The sequence below is a fragment of the Antedon bifida genome, chromosome 10 (assembly GCF_963402885.1).
Source record: "Antedon bifida chromosome 10, ecAntBifi1.1, whole genome shotgun sequence".
Taxonomy (NCBI): domain Eukaryota; kingdom Metazoa; phylum Echinodermata; class Crinoidea; order Comatulida; family Antedonidae; genus Antedon; species Antedon bifida.
In genome coordinates, this window is record NC_136235.1 from 915,885 (window position 1) to 926,873 (window position 10,989).

At 34.1% G+C, this 10,989-nt stretch overlaps 1 protein-coding gene and 4 non-coding genes across 5 annotated transcripts; all 5 read right to left on the reverse strand.

The window, feature by feature from the left end:
- Positions 1 to 2,390: 2,390 nt before the first annotated feature.
- On the reverse strand, positions 2,391 to 10,789 carry LOC144854539 (sodium-dependent lysophosphatidylcholine symporter 1-like). The gene is made up of 14 exons (XM_078712486.1): positions 10,745 to 10,789; positions 9,656 to 9,796; positions 9,168 to 9,289; positions 8,551 to 8,680; positions 8,199 to 8,277; positions 6,816 to 6,958; positions 6,319 to 6,409; positions 6,074 to 6,192; positions 5,740 to 5,820; positions 4,437 to 4,520; positions 4,121 to 4,236; positions 3,579 to 3,716; positions 3,153 to 3,329; positions 2,391 to 2,909 (listed from the first exon to the last, which is right to left on the reverse strand). The coding sequence occupies exons 1-14, from the start codon at positions 10,787 to 10,789 to the stop codon at positions 2,810 to 2,812; spliced, it is 1,566 nt and encodes a 521-aa protein (XP_078568612.1). The 3' UTR covers positions 2,391 to 2,809.
- On the reverse strand, positions 4,580 to 4,718 carry LOC144854914 (U4 spliceosomal RNA). Its single transcript, XR_013614724.1, has one exon. It is a non-coding gene; the product is annotated as a U4 spliceosomal RNA (small nuclear RNA).
- LOC144854915 (U4 spliceosomal RNA) lies at positions 5,358 to 5,497 on the reverse strand. Its single transcript, XR_013614726.1, has one exon. It is a non-coding gene; the product is annotated as a U4 spliceosomal RNA (small nuclear RNA).
- On the reverse strand, positions 7,203 to 7,342 carry LOC144854917 (U4 spliceosomal RNA). The gene has a single exon (XR_013614728.1). It is a non-coding gene; the product is annotated as a U4 spliceosomal RNA (small nuclear RNA).
- LOC144854916 (U4 spliceosomal RNA) lies at positions 7,857 to 7,996 on the reverse strand. Its single transcript, XR_013614727.1, has one exon. It is a non-coding gene; the product is annotated as a U4 spliceosomal RNA (small nuclear RNA).
- Positions 10,790 to 10,989: the final 200 nt, after the last annotated feature.

Consider the following 10,989-nt stretch of genomic DNA (forward strand, 5'->3'; position numbering starts at 1 on the left):
TAGATGGCCGATGAAAGTGCTAACTCATCGGACGTTTTGAATACAGTCCCAGTACCAGTCCCTGCCCAGCAGACTCCTAGCTCACTCCCAGAGACTTCCCCTCTTCTAGCACCTCCCAGTGTTGTACCATCACTGCCTCCAGAAGGAATACCCAATGTAGTTCTTGACCAGCCGCCTGAAATGTCTTCAACTCCGTCTCAACTTCCTTATCCAACTGATGGACAAATGGACACCGACGTTACTGGACAACCAACAACCACAAACCTTCCGTATCCGATTGATCCGTCTGGTGCAGTGTCATTTACCCAAACTCCTGTTGGCCCACCTCCAGCCTGCCCACCACCAACCAACGTGCCGTCTGCTCCAACTCAGAGTCAACTTCCTCCTAGTTATACAGCCCCACAATACACCGGTTACGGAGCTACTGGCCCAGGGGCTAATGGCGTGGATTACAATAAACAAACCAACTTTATTATGCCACCCCCACCACCAACCTATGAAGAGTCTACGTATAACATAAGAAACACAGCACCACCAAGTAAGATCCAGAGCATTGAGAGAATAATCAGTAGAATCATGCAAACCACCAGCTTAGTTCCCACTATGACGCAACGCAAAGACGTAGACGCAACACAGTTGACCAATGACAAGCGACAGTTCGAATAATCCATCGCTCGTGATTGATCAAATTGCTTACGTTGCGTTACTTCGTTGTGTAATTGCCTCTGTAGTAGGAACCAAGCATTACTAGGAATATCCCTTGAATATGAGTTCACTGTCAGTAGTTTTATATTTCTCAAAGAAGGGTGTAGACTTTCCTATTTTTGGTCATAAATGAAATAAGCTAGTCGGAGAGAAAGTTGGGTGGGAACTGGGAAGATATAAGCCAATTATCGCCTTAGATTTGTAGCGCCTCAGAATTAAATCAAAATAAAAACAATCCCTTCCCACTCCACCCCCTCACTGAATCAATAGATTAAAGCTGTGAATTTAACTTTTATATAATATTATTGATGATGTATAAATGACGTAATCTTTATGTCGAATTCTTTCTTTTCTCCTTTTGTTTTTCAGCTCAGCAATATGTAGTTGGAGCCTTTTGTGATTATCCTATGCAGATGAAGTGTCCACACTGTCAGAGCAACATCTTGACAGAGGTCGAGTATAGTAATGGCGGCCTTGTTTACCTGTGTGTTATCATTCTGATATTAATGGGGTAAAGTATTACTTTCGTATTTACACAGAATCTTTCGATGTGACCTAGGAGTGACTTATGTAATTCGTCGTCCTGCTTTTGAAAAATGATTTAGATTTTTCGAGACTTTACTGTTATGCTACAAACAGTCTGGACTAGTTTTTCTGGGTGGAGTATCCATAAAGATAAATTGTAGCATCAACCGAACGTCGAGACACATTCTCAACTTTCCTTTGTGGAAACACATGATGAACCCTCATACAAGCCTTTACGCAACATGGTTACACATTACACTCCTGGTTAAGGTACATGACAATCAAATGTAAAAACAGCCATATGATATAGGAAGCCAAAACATTTTACGTTTACATTTCATTCAATTTCACCCGATTGTGATCGTTTTAATCACCCGACTGTGATCGTTTCATTTCCAGATTATGGATCTTCTGCTGCTGCCTCGTTCCATTTTTTATCGATGGCCTTAAAGATGTATCACACAGATGTCCAAACTGCAAGACACTCTTGGGCCGACATAACAAAATGTGAATCGCCAACAAGTACTACTTTATAACACGGAGCTCAATGCAATGAAGTAGTCATAATGTAGTGTTTCCTCGTCTTAAAGGGTAGCTCCGGACATAACATTCCTAATGTTTATTTTAAATGTTACAAAAAAGTCATGTGCACCACTTTTTTTATAAAGGTTAATTTTACGACCCTCGTTAATGCTTTGTCGCTGACAAAAAATAAGAGGGGTTGTTGCAAAGGATTATTGTTTGTAATAAACAATAGTAATGTTAACCTCGGAGGTACTCTTTAATGTTAAATGTCATGATTAATTTTATTATTCAACTCTTATAAATGTTCACCTGGTTTGTAGTCACCTCAGAGTTCAGTCTGTTTAATTTACAACTATATAGTACATTTTTCTGAAATGTTTGTGTAAAGAACACATTTTGTATAAATTGTTATTGCTGGTTTGTTAAAAATAACTTCTTAAAATTCATTAAACTCATTGTGAAAATGGTAAGTACCAACTTTAGAAAATGATAATAGAAAAATATCGAACAATATAGTGGAGACGTATCCAAACAGATTTATGTATTTTTTAATCTTTAAAATAATAACATTTATGAATATTCTATACTCTTTTTACTAATTTTAATAATACAAAATATCAACATAACATGTAATTCTATAGCAATTTCTATAATTATAAATGACATCTACAAAGTGTAAAATATTAAGTTAAAGATCAAATCTTTAAAATAAAGTTGAAATGTCGATATTGATACCTTGCACTGTCTTAATAATCACCACAGTTTCAAGTCACTTATACAAACTCACTGATTTTCTTTTTGACAGCGCTAGAGACGAGTGTTGGACTTTTTTATTCTTATACATTTAACTTTTTACAACATTTGATATATACATGATTTGAAAATACAAGATCTGTAGACCTAGACACTGGCTACTGGCTGTCGATGTGTAGGCCTAGACACCCCAACAGAAGAAATACAACTCATTATATTATAATGTAACTTGTTTATCTAATTATTTTATAATATATGAGAATATTTATTTATATTTGCTTGGAGTAGGAGTGAGTTGGTTTTACATGAGTGTTGTGGATGGAGTGCGGTATGACCTAGTCCTGGACCGCGACATGGTTGCCTTTCTTACTGTTACGCGCCTCTTATCATCTCGACCATCCCTGCAGTATAAACAAAAACATATATGAAAGAAATGTATCTCTTAACATAAATATTTCTGAACTTTTATTCATCTCAGAAAGGATTTCACATTTTAAGGTAAGGTTCCCACTCAATACGCAATGGCGCAGGTCCTTTCATCAACCAGTCACCTGTGATTGGTCAGTAGTGTACGTTGCGTACAGACGCGAGAACCAAGCCTTACAGTATTCAACTTTCTCAGAAAGTTACACTAACATACATACCTCCAAATTTCCATAATAGTTTTGTTCTTTAACCGTACTTCTTCCGTTATAGGATACGACCATAGAAATACAAAGCCTATCAACACACAACCAGCAGGTAATGCTGTTACCAGCAACCGAAGTGTTTTACTAACTGACTCTGGCTGCTCGCATGATCCTGTTTCATACCCTGCAACTCTGATAAACAACATTATGATAGGCCTTAACATAATGCATTAATATCACTGGTTTGTGTACTAGAAAATATATATCAGGTTCACGATTTTAATACGTCTATTAACGCCTAACTATAACAACTCAAACCATAGATAGTCGGTTTTTATTTTCGTCATTTTAAATTCCCACATGAAACACTTTCGTTTGTCGTGAACCAAACCACCTGTCTGTGACTCTCTGTATGGAAGGAATTGTTCTAATTATAGTTACCCTAACAGAAGTGTAGATAGACTCAATGACAATCCAGCGGCAAACTTTGTAAACATTACGTAAAATGAGTAAAATATCGTTTCGTAGCTTTCACCAGTTTTCAGTACAAAGTCGTCAATTACATCTGGAATCATGGACCTCAAGACAAAAGTAAAATAGTTTAGCACAATATTAGTAACTGAGAATCATCAATAGTATAGGTAATGTTTTCGGTTTTTATGTATTTTAGTGGCGATGATTCGGTGTTGGATTGAAAAAATTAAATAATGATAATATTTGATAATATTGGTCACCAATGAACAAATAACCAGGAGTCATACTTATGATAAGGTCCCGTTTAAAGATTCTGCACTCACTGCATGTATATCACAGTAAACAAACAGTAAAAAAAACATTGGATACAAAAAATAATATATACAAAAAACAATATATTATACACAAAAAGCATGATAAAAGCAACCACGTTGAGACCATGCCGAGCACATGTAACACCGATTGGACGTTGAAACACTATTGAAATCAAACATTATAAGTTGTCTTACCACGGAAGAAGTTGTGCTACAGATATACAGTTTCCCGCCACTATAGATAAAACATACACTGCCCAAAGAGTGCCTTCTGGCAGAAATGCCCACGTGATCAGAACTGGAAATGTACCCTATAAATAATACATAGGCAGTTAGAGCAGGGAGGAGGCGGGTACGTTCATAATCTAAAAGAAGTTTACATGTTAGTTGTAGGCCTACGTTTTCATTCTGTTTATGGCATATACTGTAGGTCTGTGTGATGGAAAACATTATTTGGATTTTTGATGTTTTATCAAAGAACATAATATATTCAAAACAATAAAGTCATTACCGTCATTCCAATCGCCAATGCTTTCTTCTTTCCATATTTAAGAAGTACATGTTGCCATATTGGCATTGAAAGAAACGCAGCCACCTGCGAATATGCAAATAGAAATTATTATAGAACAGGTTCTGTTTTTATTTCATAATTCGTTCTACAGAACGTTCACAAATTGCATCAAGTGACGATATTTCACGTCTCTTGTGCGGGGTATTGGGATAAGTTTTCAACTAGCAATAATCACGCCTCGGATAAACCTCATTGGCTATGATATCGCCTCTGCGCAAAGATACCTTACAAATGCTAATTGTGTAGTATATGTTCTATTCAAACAATTGCACAATATAAGTGTCATTTTATGAACTTGAACGCACTGATCATCATCATGAATGTATGCAATGGTTAAGTTCATTGTTAGTATTTAAATTTTCGGATATCCAGTTGTTAGCAATAAAGAAATTAAATGCAGAATTTTAAAAGAAATTAGAAAAAAAAATGTTTCTGTTCTGTTCTGTACGGTTGAATCTTTTCTGTTACTGTAAAATGCAACTCAACATACTTTTCGTATAAATGTGTATTACGAACAAACTCATGATTTTTGTTCGTTAGAACTTTTACAAATTCCATTAAGTGACGATATTTCAAGTCATTTTTTCGTAAAGAGAAATTCCTACAAAAGACGCCATTTCTGCAAACATTTACACCGAAAAAAATGATGCATGGCGAGGACTCGAGCAGAACCATTCAAATGATATTACACTTCAACCTAGATCATTATAAAATGATCATTGTCAGTTACTTTCTGCCAATTAAAGCAACGCAGTTGTATTTCCAAATGTCTAACAACATCTTAGCATTTGCGTAAACATGTTGGTAACATGTATCAAGAACATTTTTAAATTGAAAATTCTGTTTTTATATCATTTTTTCGTTCGTTAGAACGTACACAAATTGCATCAAGTGACGATATTTCACGTCTCTTGTGCGGGGTATTGGGATAAGTTTTCAACTAGCAATAATCACGCCTCGGATAAACCTCATTGGCTATGATATCGCCTCTGCGCAAAGATAACTTACAAATGCAAATTGTGTAGTATATGTTCTATAGAGACAATCGCACAATATAAGTGTCGTTTTCAGAAATAAAATATAAAAGATTAAAACAAAACGGATTTATAATTACTTAAACGCCTCAATATCTAGACATTTAATCATTTTTCATCAACTATGGCTACTGTTTAAAAAAATCAATAAATGGGCCATTTATTATTTAAAAACTGAACCAAGTTTTAGTGACTTTAACAATACTTACGAGAATTGCTATAATAACATACTGGTAGTCGTCCACGCCCAGAGAGTATTTCAGGAACAATGCAAGATTTCCTTGGATTGACTGTAACAAAGAATACAATAGAAAAACAATGGAACACACCTTTTCTTTTGGCTAATATCAAAGATCAAGAAGTATAGTTAGTCTTGTTTCTTGCTTTGTAATAATGCACACACTCCTCTCGTGCATTTCTAACTCTCCTTACCTCCCGAATACGAGAAATCCAAATCGATTTTTTAAATTAAACTTTCAACTAAACCCAGATTTACAAAACCATCGACAATTATTAAGTTGTTTCAGAAAATAATGATCATACCTGAATGCATAAGGAAAAGAATAGGAAGGCCATAGTGAGCTTAATGTACGGTCCAAATGTTAAGACTTTCCCCACAGCTTTACGGAGAGGTTCTTCTCTCTGTGCTATCTTTTCGTTTGCTTCAATAAAAAAAACAAGGTTTTAGTGGAAATTAATTATCATCGACAAATTTACACCTCATTACACCATACATAATTCAAATGAAATTTTTCTTCTGAAGTAAAATAAACACAGTACTAACTTACGTTTCCTTTCTGTTGTTCCAGCAAGAACAATAACTGCACAAATTAAAAACAATCCAGATATTATACCAGCTCCAGTCATATACCCTTTTATCTGAGGGAAACGAAACAAGTACATCGATACATTATTCTACAAAGTACCCACGTTTCGTTTATTTCAATTGATAGCATCAAGACCATGCAGTTCTGCGACGTAACTTAAACCAATTAGCACTGTATATTTGAAGCTTCTTAACTCGACAGTAAATATTAAAGATTTTTAAAGAAAGTTTTACATTTTTTATGCATAATATTAATGTTTTCACTTATATTAATTGAAAAAATCACCTCATATTGTATCAAGGAGAGATAGCTTTAATTAGTTTTCAATTAGACTGCATTAGTACGAATTGACCTTAGTACGTGTCTTGACCTTTATGGGATTGACAAACAATTTTATTTAAAAGTTATACCCAAAAAAATGACATATTCATTGATTATTTCAGACATCAGTATTGTACCTCAGCATCAATAATTTCCTGTGGAACTTCTGTAGCATTTCCTGAACAATCTCTTGATTCTCCTGAGTTCTTAACGTACAAAAACACGGTTTGGCCCATTATTATGTTTCCAAGTAAGGTTCCTGCTACCTCGCTCGCCATTCCTAAAATTAAAAGCGAATTTTCCTATAGCAAACACCTTTCTTCTCTTTTTAATATTAGTTGTATTAGTATAGTTTTTGTATAAAAAATAACGTTAAGCTTCGGTTTTTAAAATAATGTTGTGGTTGAAATTCTGTAATTGTATGAACGCACCATCATCGCACGTTTGCCGCTGTTAAACAGAAAGTGTCGTAAATATTATTACAGTGTCACTTATGAGTATTTTCTGTTTTTATTTCATAATTCGTTCGTCAGAACGTTCACAAATTGCATCAAGTGACGATATTTCACATCTCTTGTGCGGGGTATTGGGATAAGTTTTCAACTAGCAATAATCACGCCTCGGATAAACCTCATTGGCTATGATATCGCCTCTGCGCAAAGATATCTTACAAATGCAAATTGTGTAGTATATGTTCTATTCAAACAATTGCACAATACAGGTGTCATTTTGTGAAGTTGAATATGGTATCATTATGAATGATGTCATGTTTAAAGTTAATAAATAAACTTTATCGGTTTCACTATAGTTGATGCAATGTATCTAATTTCATATCAAAATACAAGCAGGAAAAATATACTGTCAACATTGGTACGAAAGCAACTCAAATTTAGTTTTAAAAATGTCTTTCGAAATTTAAGATTTCTACTACTATTGGCAGAACGTAAGCCTCGTCAACACCTTTTTTGGTATCAATGTGTGTTGTACCAAGGAGAAGTGAATTACAATTTCACTCTTCCCTAGTTGTACTTTTGATAGAATATTCAGTTCTTAAAATCCTAAATAAGTTATTAGAAGAAGTTAAACAACATCTTAACCGGATCTTAACGTTGTAAACAATTCGGAAAATGTATCAAACACATTTTGAAATTGAAAATTCTGTTTTTATTTCATAATTCGTTCGTTAGAACGGTCACAAATTGCATCAAGTGACGATATTTCACGTCTCTTGTGCGGGGTATTGGGATAAGTTTTCAACTAGCAATAATCACGCCTCGGATAAACCTCATTGGCTATGATATCGCCTCTGCGCAAAGATACCTGACAAATGCTAACTGTGTAGTATATATTCGATTAACACAATTTCACAATATAGGTGCCATTTTGGAAACATAATTGAATACGAACGTTATGTGGGTTATAAAATCGCTACTAATTACAATGATATCGTACTATACAAATGTACACAACTTATGCGGCCATCAATTTAATTTTTAAATTAGGCCTAAAAGGTAACTTACTATAAGCAGTAGCAGAATCCCTCTCTGCTTGGTCCTCTGTGATAAATAAAGTGAGTGCTGAGAACGGCATATGGAATGACTGCAAGATAACACGTAAATCAGAGATTAAGACACTGGATTGATGAACATTTAAGATACTAGGAAGTATCTGGAGTACCTTATGAAAAAAAGTACTGTAATTAATACAGATGGCATATTATGTTCTGCAATCAATAAACAATTGACAATGATAAGACAGTTAATTTAGCCAATCAAAGCTTATCACCATCGTAAAAACTGCTTTAATGAGAAGAATATGAAAACCAATTTTCACTCTCTGTATAAAAGTCAATGTATTGAAATATAAGCTTACCGACAACAATGTCTGGAAAACACAATAAAATAAAAGATACCAAGCGAGTTTGTATCCATCCTGGTCAAAGCCAGGAACATACCAGAGAAAGAAGAATGTGACTACTGCAAAGGGAGCGGCCGTTGCCATCCTGAAATTAATTGTGTTTAAAATAGATTAATTTAGTTGCTATTTAGGTCGATTATCATTTCAAAGTTCTATAATTAAAAATAGTCAAGAAATTGAGAATGTCTCCACATTTCGGATATTCGTTGGAGACTTTTTGTAAACATCATGAAAGAATTAAAGTAACCATGGTGAAAAAACATTTTCTTTCCCTTCTTTTTTTATATTTTCCTCCATGAAGTAACACACAGTACGTAGCAAAACTGACTTCATACACACCTTATAATAAGTTATTGGGCCTATACTCTAACCATTTCTAAAGCTCTGTCCACACTATCAAACTAGTGTGATAAAAACGTGTGATACGCCCAATTATGGTAGTAAAATGACATCATCATGTCCTTATATGGGCACATCACATTTTGTTGTCACATTAAGTTTGATAGTGTAGACAGAACTTTAAACACGTTAAAGTCTATAATAATGATTAAACTCGTAAATTAATGATTTACCATGGTTTGAGTTTTCCGAATCTCGTATCCGTTTTAGTTACCAACAATCCGATGATTGGGTCGGTGAGAGCGTCCCATACTCTACCAGAAAATATAATTGCACTTGCGTATTGCGGTGGAACCTAAACGAAAAGTTTACATAATTTATTACGCCATCATGGTTGATGTTGATGTTGAAATAAAATACTGACGAATATTATTCATAGGATGTGTTGGCACACAATGGAGGTGATGTATTCGTTTTAAAAATATATCATCATCTTAAACGCTAATCGTCGTTAGAAATTATAAAAATATTATTAAAAATATATGTTACTGTGGAAAACCGACCATTGCAAAAATAATATTAGGGTGTTATAGAGAGAAATGATGATTTTCTTAATCTACACAGAAATAGGTTTGTTTCTTTTGTTGTTTTTTAGTTCAACGATATCATTTTTGCTTTTATTGTGAATTAAAATCGATCAATTCTTTTGTTATTTACTCACCCCTGCAGTTTCAAGAAGAAAAACTGAAATATAAAAACCAATGACTGTGTTTGTAAGCTGATATGGCATGCCACCGACACCAAAACATAATTTGTTAAACACTGTTAATTTCGGAGGTTTCCCGCGTCTCAGTGGTATTTTCTATAAAATAAAAATATTTTTTAACATCGTAGATTCTAAACAAATGGTCACATGATATACTATAAAGCTCTGTCCACGCTATTAAACTTTATGTGACAAAAAAGGTGATGTGCCCATATTATGGACATGATGCCATATTTAGGCACACTACCATATTTGGGCACATTACACTTTTTTTTGTCAAACTAGTTTTATAGTGTAGAAATATACGGAACCGTAAATAATTATCTTATAAGAAATTACGTTTATATTTGTGTGTGTTTATCTTTGGAGTTATTATCTTATTTAAATAGTATTCAATCGGTTGATAATTGATGTCCGCGTTTGCGGTTGCAGCAAATACACTTGTACCAATTGTTGTAAAACAGCGTCCATAACGATTCCATTACTTTTATTTATTTTTTATGGCGATAAAATGACTATTTAGTCTATTAGCATCATTCGAGCAAAACGATTAAATTATCAGGATCATTTTAGTACTACAGTTCTGTTCTTCTGTCTTATCTCAATGGTAAAATTAGAATTATAATCATACCACTAGCAGCCATAATCGATTGGACTTTGTCTACTACTTTACTTGATTTCTATATTTAGTTCGATGAACTTTATAAAAATTGGTATCTAAGCAGAATACGGGAATAAAACCACTAAAATACAGATCCTGGGATATGATACACGTATGGACTAAAACCTGACGATTGTGCAGACTATATGTTTTGATTTACGCTTCCAAATCGAAACTCATCTCACTCAAAAGTACTTTAATTCGTTCAAATTTCCTTAAAAGGAATTCTGACATGATTTCTGGGAAACCAAACGTTGTTTTTCAGCCATAAAAATCTTAAATTTTGGGAGAGATTAATTTTGTATTACAGTAGGCCAAGACGGTAAATTCATGGCCAAAAATAAATTTAAATTAAAACTATTTTACAACTTTATCAAACCTACCTCTTCTTCAATAATCCGTGCATGTTTTATTTTTGCAGACTCCATGTCAGCGTCCTACCCTTACTTTACTGTTTCTTCCGTGTTTTCTATTGTTTCATTAAGTCCCTTGATATAGGCATGTAGCTAGGCCTATCGTCAATCTTCTCAATTTAACGACCTTATTTATTTTATAGGTAATGGCTGATAATTCTTGACCGTAATATTGATAATGTATGTGTTTTAGAGGGCGCTCTGAACCGGCAGTA

Excerpts from the sequence above, each read along its gene's own strand:
- LOC144854539 (XM_078712486.1), bottom strand. The coding sequence starts at position 10,789 with ATGGAGTCTGCAAAAATAAAACATGCACGGATTATTGAAGAAGAG. Across the intron at positions 8,278-8,550 it reads TTTTCCAGACATTGTTGTCG|TCATTCCATATGCCGTTCTC; the intron begins GTAAGCTTATAT and ends GTTATCTTGCAG. Across the intron at positions 5,821-6,073 it reads TCTTTTCCTTATGCATTCAG|TCAATCCAAGGAAATCTTGC; the intron begins GTATGATCATTA and ends TCTTTGTTACAG.